Source organism: Homarus americanus, unplaced genomic scaffold (assembly GCF_018991925.1).
Source record: "Homarus americanus isolate GMGI-L3 unplaced genomic scaffold, GMGI_Hamer_2.0 scaffold41027, whole genome shotgun sequence".
NCBI lineage: Eukaryota > Metazoa > Arthropoda > Malacostraca > Decapoda > Nephropidae > Homarus > Homarus americanus.
In genome coordinates, this window is record NW_024745073.1 from 6,517,223 (window position 1) to 6,539,900 (window position 22,678).

The window sequence follows — 22,678 nt, forward strand, 5'->3', positions numbered from 1 at the left end:
TGATGATACCCTGAGATGATTAGCGTCTGTACGGCAGGTACCCAATTCTTCAGAGCCAAGCAATAACCATTTCTGAACTCTTTCATTTCTCAAAAAAAGTAGTGACAAGTTAGTTAATACGTATAAGCGAATTTTAGTATCAAGAGCGTTCGTATTATGATTGCTACCTGTACAGGGTTCCCTGGGTTACTGAAGGGTTCCTTTCCTGAAAATCTTTCGGTATCGCTAAACCATTTATCTCATTGACTCCCATTATATGAGTTGAGATACGTTTCTATGGAAATTTTTTGCGGCCCAAAAACTTAACACTGTTACTTGTCAAAGGAGTAAGGCTCTTAACAAACAAAAGATGAATGTATTTAAAGAGAATTATAATATATGGTTCTTAAATTTGTATCGAGAACAACTCCAACTACGGTGTAATGTATGGATTGAATGCAACCCCTTTTAATAACTGAATATACTTGATGATTGGAGTAAAGAAACTTAAATAAAATGTATAGCTATATTTACAAACGCTTACCACAAATAACAAAGAAGTAAAGCTAATCACATGAACATACTAGGTTACTTTAAGGTTGCCAATATCACTGACAACTAAATCAATACACGATTCTAGAACAAAAATACATAAAACACCAAAAACAGCCAGCGAGCCTCAACAATGAATACCAGGAGTACATCACCCAATCGAAGACAAAAGTCAACTGACAACGCAGGTCAGTGGTGGAGGTCCGAAGACTACCCAAACTTGAGTGCTACTAATCCGGCTCTGATGCCCTCGGCTTTTAGGGTTGTTTCGTGCAAACTGACCTAAACAACGTACAGTACTTGACATAACATGTCATTGTTAATGTTCTTGCAGTATTACTGAATTTAATAATATAGACTATTCACATACAAATAATGTAATTCTAGTCTGAAAAAAATTATAATCATACAATATATATATATATATATATATATATATATATATATATATATATATATATATATATATATATATATATATATATATATATATATATATATATATATATATATATATATATATATATATATATATATATATATATATATATATATATATATATATATCAAAAATACATACTCAGTTGCAGTATGTCTGGCAGGGGAGTATAGCTCATTTAGTAATTGGTTGTTAAGGGTAGTTCTATCATGATACCTTGCACATTTATAAATGAAAATAGACACATTCAATGATTCATTCATGATGTAACTTGACAATAAATGCATAAACTTGAATGTAACTCCCCAGAAACGATGTTGAGAGCTGCAGGAGGTGGTGAGGTGGTACGATTGGAGTTACTTCATTAAAACATCATGTTTATAGCTCAGCATAATTCTTTTGTGAAATCTTTTATCACCACTGCTTTCATTTGAACTTGATTGTCTTTTTCCACTCATCTTGAATAAACGAATACAGTAACACAGACACAAAACTGAACACAAATTAGGGAAAGAATTGAAGCTGAGCAGCCCCATTGTTGTGGTGGCTACTGGCAGCGTGAGAGGTGAGTTGCCCGCCACATGAAATAAGTTTTATAATTCAGAAAAATCTTAATAAATTTCCATAATTCTGAAAGGGTGAATACAGTCCTGAACACAGATGCATAACTGAACACAAACTGGGGAAAGAATTATATCCGAGCAGGGCCATTGTTGTGGTGGCTGCTGACAACTGTGTTGGCAAGCCTGGCTGCCCACCAGTGGTCTTTTAGCTGCTACCAGAATCCACACAAAATAAATTTTATAATTTCTGTAAAATTGTTTGTTTATAACGTGGTTTTTTCTTTTGTAAATTTTATTAAATTAACCATAATTCCATAAGGGTGAATACAGACCTGAACACAGATGCATTCCTGAACACAAGCTGGGGTAAGAATTCAAACTAAGTGCTGTAGTGTCATTGTTGTGGTGGCTGCTGGGGAGGTGAACCACCCTCCAATTGTCTTGTAGCTACCACCAAGAATCCACACAAAATAAATTTTATAATTTAAGTAAATTTCTGTGCTATATATCTCAATTTTTATGTTTGAAAATGTTTAAAAATTTTGTAAGGGCGAATTTTTTTATCATAATTTCAAAATTCCGTAACCTGGAATTCCCTATCTCGGGGGTTGCCTGTAATTGTCTAGGCATCATACACAAACACACTTTTGCTCTGCGGTGGTCTGTGTGTCCAAGTTGTGAATATATCTGGATTAAATTGAGCTAAACTCAAATTTTGGGTACAATGTGGGCCTTGCATTTTAATCTGAAAATCAGTGTTTTTGCTCCTTATTTTGGTTTATTGTTTCAAACTTCTTCTCTTTTCTGAGGGTTCACCTGTAACTCCCGAATGTGAGAACTTGAATACCAATGAATTTTAGGGGCGGATCCAGGAATATCAAAAGTGGGGTCGAAGTTGTGGGTGGGGGAACACGGCGAATGCAGCGAGCCCACCTAGCTGGGGTGATTTTTTTTTAGATTTGATCATTATCATAGCCATTTTGAAGCCATGTGCACTTGATGTTAGGGGAGACAGTATTCTGAAGACAATAGTAAACACTCTTTACTATACAAAAGCGCCTTTGAATTTTAATGAACTTTGGTAGGTGAAGATGTCTTAATATGGTCTTGATGATCAAAATTTTCCCTCCTTATTTAAGACATGTACAGCCTACTCCACTTTGGTGCAAGTAGTCTTGGATTATCAGTCATTCTGTAGTAGCATCTTATTTTCTTATTTCACATGATTATCTTAAGTAATCCTACACTGATAGCTTTAATTTGAATTTTTGGCAGTTATACAAAATATCATTCGATACTCTTATTATACTTCCTTACCATTGACTTTGTAATTAGTTCTTTCGTAGAAATATCTTTGCCATGATACAGACATACTATATAAATGTGATGAGATATCTCCATGATTACTTATCAGTGACTGAAGTATCTAGAAGGTAGACGTAGTAGAGGAACTATTACTGTACATGAGGATACTGTCTTGACCATCCAGTTTCTTATATGGTTTATCCTGTGTATAAAGTTTTGTGAGAAATATTATACCTCAGTGGCACAAAGTTTTTAGTTAATATATGATAACTTCTAGCACTTGGAGTTTAGGCATGTCCTTTTTTACTATCTACAGTACTGAACAGATATCCGTTGTTTAGCAATCGGGATGCGTTCCTGAAAAACAGATCGCAAAGTGAAATGGTCACTAAGTGAACAAAACCAAAATAATAACCTAAAAAGGGGATAATGAGGAATTATATCTGTGGAGATGGCACATAATTATGTAACCAAGTTGCTGACTGGCCGACTCGCCACCCAGTAGCACTTAAAGCGGGTGAACTATGTTATTGTTCAACTCGTAATTTCGGGTAGATATATGTAATTTTCTTCATTTTATTTGGTCTTTTACATGCACACACAATTGTTCATACAAAATGTGCAAAAAAAAAATAAAATAAAAAATATATCATAAGGTCAAAAACGTAAAGGGAATAAACAGTTCTTACGTGGTCGGCAGTTAGCCAACAGAGCGGAGGAGGGAGAGCAAGGAACAGTGTGGGGATCTCTCAGCTGTTCTCTGCCTTGTGTCCAGTGAATTGAATGCCAAATGACAATGCAGAGTTTTTTCTTTTATTATATTTATTATTATTTTTATTTATTCCTCACATTTACTGGTACAATATACACGTATCACAGTTCACATGGGCATTGACCAAGCTGACTCAAGAGACTTGTCTGACTGTTGCCTATATGCCATGACGCTCACATGGGAGGGGGTGGTGTGGGGAAGAGTGCCGCTGGTCACAGTCACTGCCTCAATACAGACCTTCACTTCCCATACATTCACACCCATGCTCTTCACATTTTGTAACTTATAGTACAGTATACTGTATATAGTAAAGCCTCAAATAACGACAATAATGTGTCCTCCAATATTGCAGTGTAAAGTGAATCATCGTATCATGAATCGTTAATTACCATTAAAATAAAGCAATAATAATGAGATGTATTCCAAAGTCTGATCTTTTCATATCTTTTGTGTGGCTTTTTACCCTCTTTCCCCCAAAACAATAAAATTAATGAAAAATGCAAACTATATTCTTTAAATAATGTTTATGAATGCATCTTATACAATACGGTATAAATCAATAATAATTTGGTCACACAAGAGGAGATGGGATGCCATTGTTGTTGTCAGTGTTTACACCCATAATGCCAGTTATCCATCTGAAACTGAAGAAAATAAGACCATGTTTGTTGCTGTAGTAAAATTAATGTAAAAAAAATATGTACTTAATGTTCTGTAAAAGTAACCACTGATGTTAAAGAAAACAAGTGAGAGCCTGATAGTGGAATGCCAACGTATACGTGTGCACTCATGGAAACATAGCGTCATTTATCTTATTAAGAATATGTACAAAAGATTCATTATTGCTTATTACTGAATATGTATTTGATTGAATTAATGTTTACCCAGTATATATGCGAAATGAACAATACAAATTCATTAATAATTTGTAGAATATTAAAACACAAAAGATGAGATGAGACAGCATTGTTTTTGTGAGTGTTAACGCTTGTGATGATGGTACTACATAAGAAACTGAAGAAAATAAGACCCTGGCTGTAGCTGTAGTAAAATTAATGTAAAAAGTTAATACAGTATACAGTTTATGTTTTAAGTAATGTTATTTAATGTTAATAAATGGAACAATAGAAGTAGCTAACCGCTAATGGCAAAGAAAAACAGCAAAATGGATTGGGAACGCCAATCTATGTAATTGTGAAAACATATTGTCATTTCTCTACATAAGAATATGAAAGCAACACTTATTATGGTTCATATATGTTTTAATTAATACTACTCACAAGTGTAAAACAAAAATTCTACTCACCAATGGTGGTAAAGTCTAAAACATAAGGACAGCTAATGAATGTTGTATGAGTTATTACTCAGATGACAAAGTCATCAGGTTCAACTCTGGCTGAAGCTGTAGCTTTCCATAAAAATGTCATAGCTGTTGCTGAAACTGTAACTGAACCTGAAGTTGTTGCTGAAGTTGCTATGATGCTGAATTTGATGGTGTAGCTGAAGTTGGTGGCTTAGGCCTTTGAATAATAAAGCTGTCGAAAGAACCTTGCACAGCTGCTTTCTTTTCTCATTATACATCTTTATTTAGAGGTCATATGCGTTTTTCACGTCCCTGTTAATTTTAATGCTTCGTTCTGTTAATGGATCCACTTCAGAAAATGTGTTCATTGCTTGCTCCAAATAATATCCACAGACCTCTCACCCTTTTCATATTGTTTTAACACATCTAGTTTCTCGGCTAAGCTTATACACTTTCTTTTAACTTTTGATCCAGCACTACCATCACTTGCTCTCTTGTTCATGTTGAATTGGGACAGAAATGCTGTAAGAAACCTGAGAAAGTATTTCTATTCCTGTTCAGATGCATAAAAACAAAAGGCCCACCAAGCTGCAACTGTTTACGGTACACTAGTGCTGGCGTCCACTCACAAGCCCGGCAGCCTCCGTGCGCAAGGCATGTTTTTTTTGTGTATAATACATATCGGGATTTAGTTATTATTTATATGAAGATGTAATTTTATTTTATTTGTATTCTATTTTCGTCGTAAATACGAAGAAAAAAAATGGTGTAAATTGAATTGGGTCCAAAATTAACCAGGGTTTAAATATGAATAGTTGTTAGTAGAACAATCGTTATCTAAGACTTTCCTGTTCAATACAGTATTAGAAAACTGTAAGATACTGTACTGACTGTACTGTATACAGTACAGTATTTTCTTTACTTCTAAGCCACATAACAGTATTGTAATGACGTGCTCTTCGAGCACTGAATCTCCAGTTTTTCCAACTTTCCACCCAAATTTTTCCCAGTTAGTCAAAGATAGCAAAACTTAAAATTAAAGATCGTAAAATAGCAAAGGGTGTTAAGAATTTTAAATCGCTAATAAGAAATCTCGCTAAATAAACGATCACTAAATGACAGATACCTGTACAGTATTCCTGCTTGGATCTCAATTAATATTTCCTGTTACAGTGTACTGCCTGATTTTGTAATAAGACTTGAAATATTTTGCTTTATAGAACCATGATATTCCATATAGTACTCATAAAATTAAAGTACTATACAGTGCTGTATACACTTATTCCCTCGGAAAATTATTAGTGGCACTTATTCAAGATTCGCTATCGTAATTCATTTATCTGTGAGGCTGTTTGAACTTTTTTGACCGATCGTTGGCAGATGCGCATCCCCCACACACACACACACACAGGTTAGTCGGTTCTCTTGTGTGTGAGGCATCGTCCTCCCCATTCTCACTCTACCCAATACATTGATGTGGGAAGGGAGAGTACTGTAGCACCCTGATATTTTGGGTATAAGGTACTTTACATGGCACCAGAATTAATATTAAGCACCCTTTGGTAAAAGTTGGTTCCTGCGGTACTGACCTAGTAACACCCAACAACCTCCCTCATTCTTGTCAGACCACTGTATACAGAACATCTCAACTTTTACAGTAAACCCAATGTTGTAGATTTGATTTGATTTACAGTGCAGTTCTTTTTATCCAAATTCCAACTACAGTACTGTATCTGAATCTTACAGCATTCCAACACTCCAAAGGCAACTGAAGTCATTCATTCATGTCTGCCAGTAGTGCCATAACTGCTTTGTTAAGAAAAATTGCTATGATAAACTATAAAATTGATACATAGTACAGGTACTCCTCGACATACGACCTACTCGACTTATGACCACCTGGACATACGACCGCCACAGTCGTATAAAATATTTTCCATATTACGTATTTTCGAGTCCCGACGTTAGTGATCGCGCTGTGTACTGACAAAATTTTTGTTTGTAATTCTCTTTAAAATGGCTGGTAAGTGTAAAAGTGAGAGTTCTCGTGGTGCTGAGAAGAAAAACAGACCCCCATTTTAGATTTTCTATGTATTATTTTCGCATTTTCGACTTAAGACCAATTCGAATTACGACCTGGTCGTCGGTCCCTAACCCCGTCGAAAGTCGAGAACTGACTGTATATATAAAATACAATACGGGTAGCACATATTTTATGTATATAAAATACCTCCTTCCACACTCAAACCATCATTAAAGTGCAACCACACAGTTTGGTCAGGCAATCAATCACCTAACTGATCTTTTTTTGTGTGTGTGTGTGTGCCGTGACGTCACACTGGTGGGAGGGACGCAGGCGAGTCAGCGGTCCTCTGTGACGCAGTACAGCTCACTGCCTCCACACATACACACTTATGCCCTTCATTTTTTTCTTATTTCTGTGCCTTATTAGATTACTGTATTGTAATTTTTATTCCTTTACTCTGTATTAAAGAAAACAGTTTTAGTAGGGCAAGCTATAATATTCTGAGTGATATAAGTTGTATGTTTATTTACATAATCAGACTTGAATTATGCATAGAGAAAACAATTATGTTTTGTTAAAATTTATTAATTTGTATTACAAAAACCCATTTCATATAAACATGAACACCATCTCTGAAACATTTATCATTTCTAACCCCAAATATTATGACAAAATTTATATTATTGGTAGCCATGGTACCAAACCCAATTTTTTCCTTAAGTTATTAAATTCAGTATTTGCAAATTCACAAAGATTTCCAAGAATGTAACCCTAGCAAATACAGAGGATAAGTGTATACTGAAGGTAATATATGAGTAGTACATAGACTTTAGTCTTTATAGAATTTTTATGAAAATGTTTTAAGTACTGTACATAGTACAATATTCTAAAATAATTATCATGGGCCATTGTATTTTGCCCCTATGGATATTGTGGGTAATTATAGTTCTGTTGAACAAAAAATTTATACATAGCTAAAGAATTTATCTTGGTGCAACATATTTTAGAGGAAATTAACTTCAATATAATGCAGTACAGTACCTGTATTTACATTATGTATTTTAGAATACTGTAGTGAAATTTCTAAAATTCAAACCTCAAAAATTCGGATACATCTAAAAGTTGAATAGTATCTCATTAAAAATAAGTGCCAAAATTTTAGGTTTCGAATTTGAAAATATCGCCATAATAATTCAAGACCACTGTAGCTAAAATTTTCGAAATATTTTAGAATAAATGTTGTTGAATATAAATACAGTACAGTCATACTTTTAATTTATTATAACTATTGCTTATTGACAGTTTTTAGATATGTAAATAATTTTTGTAGCATGTTTTGATACAGCAATTTGCTCTGGCACTTCCATACATCTAAAATTTTAATTTTTCTTAAATTTGTGTACTTCATGGGCCCATGCAATTCGAATTTTCGAGGTTGCACTACTGCACAGTTTTGTAACTGAATGGATTATACACTGTACTGTAAATGTAATATGAAATTTGGTCTATCTAATAACTTTTGAATGTCTATTTTCAGGTCCCCACTCTAATCATCTATGGAGAGAATGATCGCACTCTTGGTCATTCGTCCCGAGATGACTTGCTGCGAATTCCCACATCTCAGGATATAGAGATACCTCAGGCAAAGCACCCAGCTTACCTTGATAATCCCAATTTGTTCCATACTCTGCTCTATAACTTCATCAAACAAGTTCATGCACATAGAGCATCAGCTTAATGCATTCCCCATGATATATTTAGAGTATGGGAACACTGTCCTCAATATTTATGCAAAGTAAGATCAACATTTGTTTTAACAAGGAAAACTCTTTTTTTTCCTTTTGTTGACAAATTATCAGTAACTTTCCAACATGATTTAATTAATGATTCAGTAAAATTTATGTGGATTGCTCAAATGTATCATTCTTCAACACAAAACAAAACTTAAAATGTAGTTACATTTTATTTTTGCATTTTCTGTATTGCATCATTATGTACAGAGTTTAGAATCTTGAATTAATGGTCTAGAGTCCAGACCACGAAAGGGTTTTGCCTTGTTGAAGAGTATTAATTTTAATGGAGAAATCGTGAAGGCTGATGATGGATCTTAGTGAGCATAATCAGAAGATTAGTTATAAGACAGTCAAGAAAGATGAAAGTTTTGATTCACTTTAATGCAACAAAAGGGTAAAGAGATTAAATTTTTAGTTTCCTTTAAGCTTGTTGCATCTGTTTCACCTTGTGTCACCATTATATTTGCAATAAGGATTGTAACCACTCATATAATGTACCTCCATTATGGTAGTTTTAGTGCATTACATTCACCGACCAAGAATATACTGTACCTTACAATAATTTAAGTAAAAACAACAGACTTGTTTCCTAATAATAAGGAATGATAATTTATTAGCATGGGATTACAGTATATATATGTAACTACACTGTAGGAATAAAATTGTGGAAGCTGCTTGGAACCTACACTAGTAACCTCTGACAATGAGGAAAAATCATAAATTAAATGTATGCTATGATATAAATAAAATAAAAAGTTTAATAACTTCAAAAATCTAAATTAAAATACTACTTTAAAAGTCACATGCACTTAAGTACCCATATGGCATTTAATTTGTTTTCTCTTTCCCAGAGGTCAATAGTGTCTGTTCCATACGGTTGTCCATGACTTTAGTCCTAGAGTGTACCATAGTTGGCCTCTTCAGATTTTCTTTTGACACTGCTACTTTTGGTTTGAATTTTAATTCCTATCATATGAAATACATAAGAAATATAAGTCTAATAAGACTTTTTACAATGCATTAATGTAGTCCTGGGAAATACCACACTCAATAACCAATTAAGAATAATAAGTGTATTCAGAAGGGAAAATGGGGTTAAATTTAGCCCACTGAAAATCTCAGACCTCCCCATAGAATTTAATTTTTTTTTTACTCCTGAATCACATCAGTACTGTAATAAAACCACACTATATTCTGTATTGTACTCTACATTGATATGTATATTGATGTATTTACAGTACAGTACCGTATATCATTTTGTAGTTTAATGTACAGATTCTCAAAAAGATATCTGTCCACACACACTGTGCGAAACATTGAGACAATGAATGATAGATATTGGGACATGCATTTACTTTGGTATATACAGTAGCTTAACATAAATAATGCATTATGTATTTATTTCGGTATAATTGATATGATGTTTGGTTACCAAATGTAGCAAGATCAGTATGCCACAGAGCCATGCATACCAGCCCTCCCAGGACATAATGAGTTGCACGTAGCATTTAGGAAGTCATTGAACTTATCCTGGCAGATAATTTTTTGAGATACTGTACATATGTTAACAGTGAAGGAACAAAAATATTGGTAGTGTTGGCATCTGGCAACTCTTGTTGCCTATGCACTGCCGTATTGGCTGCTACTCACTTAGTCCTGCTGGGAGACCAGTAGTGGTAACATGTTCATATTGCTACTTGTCATTATATATTATAATGTAGTTGTATCTATGTTGTATATGCTGTACTGTATATCCTTGTTGTGTACAGGCAGTCTCTGAGTTATGAAAGGATCGCATTCCCAAAAAATCTGAAAATAAAAATTTGGGCCTCTTAGACTAATGAAACCTGTAGAACTATTTCCTGGTATTGGTTAAACTTTTCATATTCTATTATTTCTTAAATACTGTAGTAATATTGTCTCCTTTTTACCCATATTTTTCTTTGAACAGTACATCAATGATGAGGTAATCACCAAGTACTGAATATGATTTTGTTCCATGGTAAATACCATATACTTGTTTGCAGATAATATGTGGCCTTAATAGTATCTTCTAAAGTTAAAGTAGTGTACATATGTCAATAGAGTAAAGCTATGTACTGTATATTAATTAGTACAGGTACAGTACTTGTACAGTAGTATATTACAGTATTTAACTTTATAACTAATGTACTCTATATTTTCTTGATTCATGAATATATATCATTCATTAATTTAAGTTTTTATAACTTATTTCATGAGAACCATTACCAGGGTTGTTTTAAGAGATGTAGCAGCAAGTGTAATAGAATTTTTAAGGTAGTACATGTACTGTAGGATTGTAGTAGTAGATGTAAACAATGGTTTCTCAAATTTTATTGTACAGTTGCGGAAGAATATTCTACCCCACATGGCTGTGGCCAGTGGAGACATCCTGCAACTCTCTGAGTAGTAAAAAGGGCACTTATCAAACCCATATGAATGAACCAGTCTCGAACTCTAGTGTGGGCAGCGTTAGGATGAAACCATTTGCTTCAAAATATTTATTTAATGAATGCCTTAATTTTGCCTCTGATTCATAAAAATCTTATTCATGAGGTCTCACATTTTTTTCATTATAAAAAAGTCATCATTGCTGTTGTTCATAATATTATATGGTGTGATAAGTTTGTGGAGGACCTGATAACGACTCTTACGTTGTTTATTTACCCAAGTGGTGTTAATTCATACGATTTGTGCTTTGACGTGAATTATTATTTCAAGGGGCTAAATAAATGGAGGTTATAATAAAAAAAACTCAAATACTTGTCTCGTATATTTAACCTGTCCAACAAAAACCAATCATATCATGCATAAATGAATTTATACAACAATTTTAATACAACCCACCTATTTGGCTCACCTAACCCATCCAAAATAGAGCCATATACAGTGATCCCTTGGTTAACGAATTACCTTCCATAAGAATATTCAATTCGATTAACGAAAAAAATTTGGTTAACGAATTCCTTACGAATTTTTCCCAACGTTTTCGCCTGCTTTCGCCTGCTCACCAGCTGTAGTATTAGTCCGCCAATACAGTAATCGGTTTTAGGGCTTAAATTCGTTACCATTTGAGTAAATATCAAGAAGGTTGTACTATTCAATATTTTTCCAAGTCTTGTATTAAAATTTTTAGTAATTTTAACCAATTATTTAACATAATTGAAGTACTGGGAACTAGTTTTTAGCTTGCCAAACAGCCACTTGACTCACCCAGAATGGCGTCAGTTTGTGTCTGCTCAGTGGAGGAAGCATCTTGCTTGAGACTTTCTTGAACATAAACTATTTTTATGTTTTTACAGTACAATTATTGGTCATTCTGAAATTTATTTTACATATTGACAATATATAATGCAGTGCAGTGTTGATTTAAAGAAAATTATCTTGAATTACACCAAGTGAACTTAAAATTTTAAGGGTGAAATGGCAGCATGAAGCATGGGGTGACTTCTCTTCCACCCCTACTGCCTTCTCTTCTCCCTTCTCCTCCACCCCCACTTCTAATTCCCATCATCATCATCATCAACAACCAGGAGCCTTCTACATGCACACATCAAAGTAAGTGTACTTTACTGCATTTATTTTTAGTTTGTATGTAATTTTCGGTGAGCTGGAACCAATTACCCAAAATCCCATTGAAACAATGGTTTCGGTTAACGAACGACCTTCTGGAACGAATTGTGTTCGTTAACCGAGGGACCACTGTATAACAAATACAACCCAATTTACCAAAATAACCATACCAGTCACCTGTCCATCCTCCACCGCTGGCAATTACCTCTTGCAGCCGTTCAGGAAATGACACCACATGCCTGTAAGTAAAGGTTTCCTTCGAAACACTTTCTATTCTCTTTGCGCATGTTGTATTAACTGGCGAGAGGTTCGCTCTTGCTCCCACACATTTGGCCATTTTTTTAAACACTCGAGTTACTCAGTACAGTAGAACGTTGATTTAAAGCGATTCAATTTAAGATTATTGATTTAAAGCGACACCCACAATTAAGGACAATGTTTTAATTTAAAGCGAATCTTTCCTATTTTGCGCAAGTCAATCTGGTGCATCATATTTAAAATTTTGCTCCTAATGATTCTATGGGTATGCTACACTGTCCTAAGGGCAAAGCTGTACTGTACATGTACTCCAAATAATGTACTAAATGATTACTAAAATTTTTGTCTCATGCAAACTATAGCATGTTTATATTCAAATTAATCACTATCTTAAGAATTCCATCAATGTAAATTTTATTCTCCCCGGTCACTAATGTGACATTTTATAAGAAAAAAACATAAACTCAAGCTAAAGGACATAAATAAACAAATAAATACTTCACTAGACCTTCGGTGCCAACTATCAAACATGTTGCTGTCACTTCCCCCCCCCCCACCCCCCCATCTTCCCAGTCAGGGTTTGGTGTTTTAGGCTTAAAGTTTTTATCTTATATAATGTCACAGACTAAAGTTAAGAGAATATAATTTGTATTGCTAGAATCCTTGCAAGACAGCGAATAATTTGAATATAAACGTCATATATTTTGCACAAGAGATAAAAATGTTTGCTCTTTGTAAAAAAAATTCTTAAATTAGAACTAAAATTTGTATGTCTAATGTGAGCTATAGCATGTTTATATTCAAATTAATCACTATCTTATAAGAATTCCAAACATATCACCTCACCTCCCTCCCTCCCCCCATCTTCCCAGCCAGTAAACAGACCATTTCACATTCCCTTAATTTTAACTGTGTCGATTTATGAGTGTTTGTTTTAACATAATACTCCTGTACTACAAAAAACAATATTTTTTTTATTCTTGGAGATGGGCTGAGGTGCATCTGGGTGGACTCAGTCTTTTTAGTATTTTGTGTTTCTCTCAAGTGCCAAACTAAATTATTCCATTGAAACAACAATTCAATTTATTGCGAATTCAGTTTATAGCGACCTCTCTTTGAACCTATCTCGTGTTATATCGACGTTCTACTGTATCTCGAAAGCGCCCTCCAAGCCGTAATTAATTTTTTAAACCAAATTTTGTCGGGTTACCATTTAGTAGTCCAACAATATTATTGGAAAGTTCCGGATGGGTCCTCGGGTGTGAGTGGGCACCCGAAAGACTTATCCCGAATTTTCAAACTAGTTATATATGAATTGAAAGTCTCTGAAATACAATTTATGGGAGTAAATATCTTTTTAACCGCTGCATTTTCCTTCCATAGTAATTGATATCGTGCTTGAGCAATTGCTTTGTGTTTGTAATTATACATATTCAACTGCAGTTGTGACAGAATCTAAAGATCAATTATACAGAGTACAGTACAGTACTTTCCTCATATCTTCATATCTGTGGGTTGGCGACTACAGCCCGAGAATGTTTAGAGTGGAGGACTCCTCCACTCTAAACATTCTACGGCTGTTTTTACCAATCCTCTGAGGTTACGTATCTCTCTGGGAACCCAGTTATTAACTTATTTCATTCATCCCAGTCTCTGCCTTCCCCTGTCCCCTTGGGCCCTCCTATCCTCAACTTTGCCCATTGGTATTTGTTATTATTCCCTCATCACCTAATTATATGACCACGTATCTCAATATTCTTTTTCTGTACATTTCAAGTATTTCTCTTGAAGTTCTTGCTAATCTTGGTACTTTCTTCATTTGTTTTTCTCTCAGTTTAGCCTTTTCTTAGCATTCTCCTATAACACCACTTTTAAACAACCTCCAACTTCTTTCTGGTGTCTGCTGAAAGTGTCCACAGATTAGGATGTTAGATAAGGCTAGGTCAGGTTCTAATAGGTTCTGTATATTCTTGTTTGCATTTTCGTTTTCAGTGTCATGCAAATGGTATCTCCAGGATTCTTGGTTCTGATTCATAAGTTACTTCTGGTGGTAACTGTCTCCTCCACCTTTACCAATAATATTTGAAAGTGTGTTATGTTAATTAGTTATGATACTCGTACAATATTACTTTTTCTTAAAAAAAAAAAAAGGATTGCCTTCAAGAATGATATGAATCTGTGATTGTCATCTCAAAGTTTAATGTTTAATTCTTTCACTTCACTATCAGCACAGCAGATGTGGGTGGTGTTGAATCATGTTAAATCATTCTATGTATTTCAGTGGGAAATCTAAGGTACAGTATGGGACTGCAGCCCTAAAACATACACCCCAAATTCCTGGACCCTTAACTGCACATTACAGATCTGTGGCTAACTTTTCCATGCACAAAATATTTTGGTCTTTGAATTTTAAACTTACCTTATAAAACTTTTAACATGTATACAAATTAAAAGGAATACACAGTACAGTACTGTATAAGACAGAAAGGTCCCCCCCCCCTACCTAGTTTACTGCACCTTGTAATAGTGGGATCACCTGATGAATCTCCACCCCAGTTTATTTCACCTCAAGATTAACCACCCAAATGCTAAGCTATTCTAACCTCATCCCCACAAATAGCATTAAGGTGGTTAATCTTTAGGTGTAATAAGTTGGGGTAGAGATTCTTCATAGGATCTGAGCAAACCAATACCAGTACTGTACTGTGCAGTGTCCCAGTAACTAATGGAAGTTTTTCCTCTGTATTTCAAAGATTATTTCATATTATTATTTTTTAGTTCCTTTAATGTGAATTTCCATTACTCAAGCTTCTGTACCTTGAGGGATGCCTGTACAATATTTCACTAACTCACTTTTTATTGTGACAGAGGAAGGCAAGGTCGGGGAAGTAGACTGAGTGGACCAACCAACAAAGATGCATTAGAGAAACTGTCAAAAGTTCACCTACTTCCTTCACTCATCCTGCAGTGGCCCAAGATAAACTCATCTCTTATCAAGGTAAAACATATAGCATGCCACGTCCAATATGTTCACTTGTGTGTTGTTACATGTTTTCCAGAAGGTTGGTTCATGCAGTATCTCTTCTTTAACATATTTATTAGACATTTCTATTCTCTCCTCCAAATTTACACCTATCATACACACTCCTCATCTGTACACTTCCCTGTATCCAGTACCTTTTAAATATTTTTATTCATTTGATATTACCCTTTAAAACCATATTAACAACTGAACACTCCAGGACACTTACTTTCCTATATGATTGCTGGAGCCTTGGTGGGTGGAGAGAGGCACTGCACTTTGGCTAGTCTGACATGCTTAACATTAAAGTAGAAATATGTACAGTACTGTACAGTATTACACCAAACTTATTTCCACTAAACTTAAATGTACTGTACTGTATTGTACTGTACTGTACTGTACTGTACTGTACTGTACTGTACTGTACTGCACTGCACTGCACCGCACTGCACTGTATTGTATTGCACTGTACTGTAGTAACTATATTATCACTACAATCAGTGCTAGATGGAGGGCTGTATTAAGACATGCTGAAGCCCTAAGCTCTTGTCAAGATTTAGAGGTTCCATACCATAAAAAAAATGAAGTACAGTATATAATAGTGAGAAAGGGTGTATTACATTCTAACATAAAGGCCAATAATTCTTTTTTTTTATATAAAACTATATATTTACATATACTGTACAGTATACATAGGCAAAGATGCAATTAACAACTTATAATCTAAATAACATATACTGTACATCTTAGAAAAAGCCTTATTTGCATAATAAAATACGTTATGATTTCCAAACTAACAAATATGAAATAGAAGACTTTTAACACAAAACATTGCACAGATCAACCCTTGTATTAGCCCCTGTCTTATAGGAAGAAGTATTTATATAAGTGTGGGTTAATTACATTAGACTAGTCTAACTATTACCCCCTGTAACTTTTCACTAGCTATGAGGTTCATGTTTAGAGCACGTGAGCATGTTCAGAGCAGGTGTGTCCACGGGAAGTCATGTCACTTAGTGCTGAGCTAAGGGATAAGTATCTGGCTCCCTGGCCACCTATTGCGGGCAGTAGCTTGATAACCCTGACGAGAGGAAGACATTATTTAGAGCCATCATTGATGTGCTTCCGTCTTTCCTCGAGGGAAGACATCGGATATATTTCTGTTCTCCCTCGAGGGTCCCTACTCAAGATCACTCCCACTCTCACATCAATCGGACGTATTTTAGAAGAGCTACTTTAAGATAGCCTCCGTCCTCATATAACACTTATAGCAACAGTGATTAAGTTACGATGATAATCCTTTTTGAAAGTGTACATAGAAACCTTTTATAATAAATACACAAAAGGAACCTATTGGATTACAGTAAGTTACTGAAGACCCAATAAACTTTGATCTATATTTTAGTACGTCTAGAATATAAAGTAACATGTTTCACAAGTGATTGTTACAAGTGGTGACAACCCAAGAAGGTTGTTACATGTATGATAGCTTCACAAGTAGTTGTTATACAACAAGTAACAGTCACCCAACAGATATACAGTTGGTGAAGGTAGAGATATTATGTTCTCCCCATTACTGTGTTATACTGTTGCAAAGAATATATTGTTACTGTACTTAGTTGGCAAAGCGTAGCTTAAGAGGACCGAGTCTAGGAACAGTCTACAGTTTACAGATAGTCAAGTGTACTCCAAGTATACGTGACAATTTGGGTAACAGAAGTTATTCGTCACACTGGAGTTGAGTAACAGTTGAGATAATTTGTTCTCCGGTTACTCCTACTATTATATAAATAAATTAAACAGTTTTGCCCTTAGTAAATGGAATCAGTAATGCAACTGGCACTGTGTCTTCTGTTTGAATATCACATAAAATTTAAAAAATTTTCTTTAGTAGTTTCCCCAAGAGCAAAGTCATTGATGAAGTCGTCCAATGATAAGCTCCAAATTTTTCACTTTCTATTCACATAATGCTTAATGCAGAGAACTTTTCCACAGCATTGATGTCCATAGTTCATTCTTAATCCTTTTCAGCTACAGAATTTACCTTTCTCCTGAGCAGTATGTTACTATTAGACTGAAAAGTAGCCACAATATTGCTTCTATATTAGGGAAAGCCAAATGAATCTTATCTTGGAAGATGACTTGATAGAGGTCCATGCAAAGGCTTGAACTTTGGGATATAAATCCCTTGCCAGCCTAATCAGGATCTTTTATAAGGAAAGTCAAGAACCATGGGTTTCCAAGGGGTAACAAACAACCGTTAGAGATTGACATCTCTTTACTACGAAAATAATCACATTAATTGACACCACTCACACAAATATCAAATAAACAATTAATGGAGTCAAACAATTATGGGAGTCAAACAATTAATGGAGTCAAACAATTATGGGAGTCAAGCAATGAACTGATATTTCCTACGGCTGCAGCCCGGTGGAATGTTCCGTTGATGCGGTGGTACGCTCTCAGGGGGAAGGTCCAGGGCAGCTTCCTCACTTGGCGCCGGCGTTGGTGGGCGATGTCGTGCCACGCAGGAGAGACGCCAGGAAATGGACGGTGGCTGGGCGTGGAGGAAGTGGCCATGACGTGGCAGCCGCGATAGTAGCTGGAGCAGGTGTCCGGAGATTGACAGCCAAATACTGTGAAGGACTGGGGAATCAGCACACGAGCCTCGGATGAGTACACGAGCAGAGTTTGAACGAACAGCGGGGTGCAAGTACAGCTGTGTTGACGGCTGGGTAGTGTCCCTATGTGACGAAGCAGCAGCGACCTTCTCACCTCCGTCTATCCCCCCTAGTGGAGCCGCGGACAACCATCTCACTTGTTACCGCCCTTACAGTCCAAGTGGCATAAATATCCTTGATTAGAATAATTTTTCTTGGTATAAACATGAAAGTGCTTTACTTCCCCAACAAGGTTAACATCAATATCATCAGGATAGTCTTTCATTAGAAACTTTACACTGTCACACAACTGTTCTTCTAAATAAAATAAAAATTTATTTTTATTTTTGCAACATTATTGTACTGTACAGTATATGACTGACTTTTTTCACATTGAATTCAAGGGCATCCATCACGAGAATAAAGGATTTTACTCAAAATTTGTCTCTTGGAGAAAGCCTGTTATCATCATTTGCTACATCACCATCACTGACTTGTTTTTTCTCACTCTCTTTTATTCACACACTTGTAGTCTACATCAAGCAGGTCTCCTTTTGCTTTGAGTCCAGTTTCATCAAAACTTTATAGGATTTATGTCAAGAAGTTAGTGAGCAATGTGTAAAGCTTTGTACATGTGCTAAGGCCAATCTGTGGATCCTGTAGGGTCTTGTTGGTTTGTGGAAATGATCTCACCAATGAACATGAACACACATTCCAGTTCCTCAGTTTTTTCAAGAAGAATATCAGCTTTCTTCTTGTTTCACCCTCTCCACTGTCATGAGAACATTAGTATGGACATGAGTAAAAGCATCATTACAGTACCTAATTGAATTACTGTACAACTCACCTATGGGCATATGGCTGAAATAGCCTTTGCATGTGCTTCCCACTTAGTTTAGTGTCAGAAGATGTTTTGGTACTGTAGAGTCAGAATTCAAGAATAATTTGAGTACTGCCCAGGGTTTTGTAGAGGCTTAGAAGAAAGTATATATTTGTTACACAACAACAACAACAAAATTTACTGCATCTAGGCAGCAATTAACTGCCCCACAGCTAACATGAGTCAGTGAATGGGTGAATTGAAAAACTAATTAATAAGGTTTCCAAATGATAGTTTAAAATTATAAACATTATTAGACTGAATTTTCTGACCTGCAAATGAAATAAGTTATTTAAGCCTGGGCAATTTGATTCATAACAAGTCTTTTTACTTACTGTATCTCAAACATATTTAGAGGGCCCTCATAATATGAGGCCCTAAGCTGTAGCTTACTTACCTTGTGCCTAAATCCAGCACTGGCTGGATGCCATCACATTATCTGGCAGTTGGTGAGAGACTGGTGTTGCGCCACACGGCCAATTACACCTCGGCCTATTACAACTCGGCATGTGCACCAGTAATTCAGACTGAGTCCGACTTTGGGGAGTTTTACTACAATGTGGGAATGAACCTGTCTCAACTGTAAACTCAGTGAAATACCTTGGACTAACTCTTGACTTTCTTCATCTGGAGAATAAATTGTAGATAATATAATAAGTAAAACTAATGTTAGGATAAACAATTTATTTATAGAAATGCCATATGTCTCAGCTGATGCCCATAGCAACCTTTGTTCGGCACTCATACAAAGTCACTTATACTATGTCTGATCATCATTACACTCTGCCTTAACACAGAAGCTGAAAGCCAAATTAAAAATTATTTAAAACAAGGCAGCGAGGTTTACTCTTGACCTGAATACAAGAGATCACATTGGTCTCAGTCTTACAATCACTGAAAACGTTAAGTGTGACGGATAGAGTGAAGCAACTGAGTCTGAATCACTCTTATAGGATATTCAACAGACTATGGCCAGACTATTTAACACCAAATTTTGTAAGGATTGGGGATATGAACCGGCAGGGCACGAGAGGGAGGGAACATAATTTTGTGGTATACAGCACTGTACCTGGTGTTTGCCGTCAAGCAAAAAACACTTTCTTCTTCACAACTATAAAAGACTGAAACGAGTTACCAAACTACAGTACATCAAAACCAGTAATAGTGTAAAACAATTCATAGCTAAAAGTAAAAATTACATAACAGATGAAGCTGTTTCTGTATTAACCACAAAATATTATATTGTTGAAGTGATCTGCCAACCTCAGTTAGTCCAAGTGCAATGTAATGATTGTTAAATTTATCAGAAAACTTTCACTATTTCTCCTGTAGACATAGTATTACTGACTAGAGACCGAACCTAAGCAAAGGACCTTACTGTTAATAAGTATCTGATGGCTTTACCAATTAGTAAGTGTGTGAACCTATCTATTTATCATTAAATCTATATAACTATTTATATCATCTAACCTTACAGAAGTGAAGAACAAGGGACAGACTGATGACAGAGGCTACATCACCACCACCACCAGATGACTTAGGCCACATCACTACCAACACCAGATGACAGAAGGCTACATCACCACCTACACCAGATGCCTGGAGGCTACATCACCACCACCACCACATGACAGGAGGCTACATCACCACAACCACCAGATAACAGAAGGCTACATCACCACCACCACCACATGACAGAGGCTACATCTCCACAACCACCAGATAACAGAAGGCTATATCACCACTACCACCACCAGGTGAGAGGCGGCTATATCACCACCAACACCAGATGACAGAAGGCTACATCACCATTACCACCAAAAGACTGAGGCACCACCACCAGATGACTGAGGCTACATCACCACCACCAGATGACAGGAGGCTACATTACCACCACCAACTCCAGATGACTGAGGCTACATTACCAACACCATCACCAGGTGACTGAGGCTTCAGTACTACCACCAGCACCAGATGACTGAGGCTACATTACCACCACCACCAGCAGATGACAGGAGGCTACACCACCACCACTATCAGATGACCACCACTACCACCACCACCAGATGACTGACGCTACATCACCACCACCCAGATGACTGACGCTACATCACCACCACCACCAGATGACTGAGGCTACATCACCACCACCAACACAGGATGGCTGAGGCACCACCACCAGATGACTGGGGCTACATTACCACCACTAACACCAGATGACAGGAGTCTACATCACCACCACCACCAGGTGGCTGAAGCTACATCACCACCACCACCACCAACAGGTGACTGAGACTACATCACCACCACCAGATGACTGAGACTACATCACTACCACTACCACCAGATGACTGAGACTACATCACTACCACCAGATGACTGAGGCACCACCACCACCACCACCACCAGGTGACTGAGACTACATCACCACCACCATCAACCATACCTAGACCATGGTTATGCACATCAACCTCTCCTCCGACATTGTCCCACCTCCTTCCATTACTCTAGGTCCGAACACACTCCAGGTTGTAGATTCCACGAAGCTCCTCGGCGTCACCATAGACAACAAACTAAATTGGAAACCACACATCAGTGAAGTTGTCAAATCCTCCAGTTTCCGTCTCCACCTCCTCCGCCGACTCAAGTCCCTCGGAGTTCCTGCACCCGAGCTCCTCAGTGTTTACACAACATTCATACTTCCCAAGCTCACCTATGCCTCCCCTACCTGGTCTTCCTCCCTAAATGCCACACAACGTAAACACCTAGAAAAAGTGCAAAAGAGGGCATGCAAGATTATTCTCTCCCTTCCTACTCCACATATCAAGAAGCGCTCAACACACTGACCCTTTCGACTCTCACTGACCATCACCACGACCTCATCTGCAAATTTGGTAAGAAGCTTCTACACCATCCTCGACACCGGCTCCTACTACCACCTGAGATCCCTAGCCCGAGAATTGCTGTTCGACACCACAACCGCATCCAGCCCATACGTGCACGAACTGATCGCTATAAGAACAGCCCAGTCCCAACCATTGTAAAAATTATCAATAACTTGTAATAAACCAGTGTATTTACTCCCAGTAAACACTACTCCTTGCACTGTCACTATATTGAAATGAACTGTAGTTTGAGCTTTTCCCCATCTAGTTATTATATATGCTATTTGTATCACTTATGTTACTTGTATATTATTTGTAATTCGAAACCCATTCCCCAAATATGTAACTGTATATTTTCAGCCTTCTGGCTGCCAAGCTCTTTCAATAAACCGTTAATTATTATTATTATTATTATTATTATTATTATGACTGAGGCACCACCACCACCAGTTGACTAAGGCACCACCACCATCAGATGACTGAGGCACCACCACCACCACCACCAGATGACTGAGGCACCACAACCACCACCACCACCACCAGGTGACTGAGACTACATCACCACCACCAGATGGCTAAGGCACCACCACCAGACGACTGACTAACCACCACCAGATGACTGAGACTACATCACTACCACTTCA

The 22,678-nt window shown here is 36.5% G+C and overlaps 1 protein-coding gene across 4 annotated transcripts in view; it reads left to right on the forward strand.

Moving 5' to 3' along the window:
• Positions 1–11,515, forward strand: part of LOC121878543 (protein ABHD14B-like) — a 34,029-nt gene extending 22,514 nt beyond the window's left edge. For all 4 annotated transcript variants that reach the window (XM_042384833.1, XM_042384830.1, XM_042384828.1 and 1 more), the window contains one exon: positions 8,477–11,515. In XM_042384833.1, coding sequence (XP_042240767.1) covers positions 8,477–8,677 — 201 coding nt within the window. In that variant the 3' untranslated portion in view covers positions 8,678–11,515. The remainder of the gene's footprint in view (positions 1–8,476) is intronic.
• Positions 11,516–22,678: the final 11,163 nt, after the last annotated feature.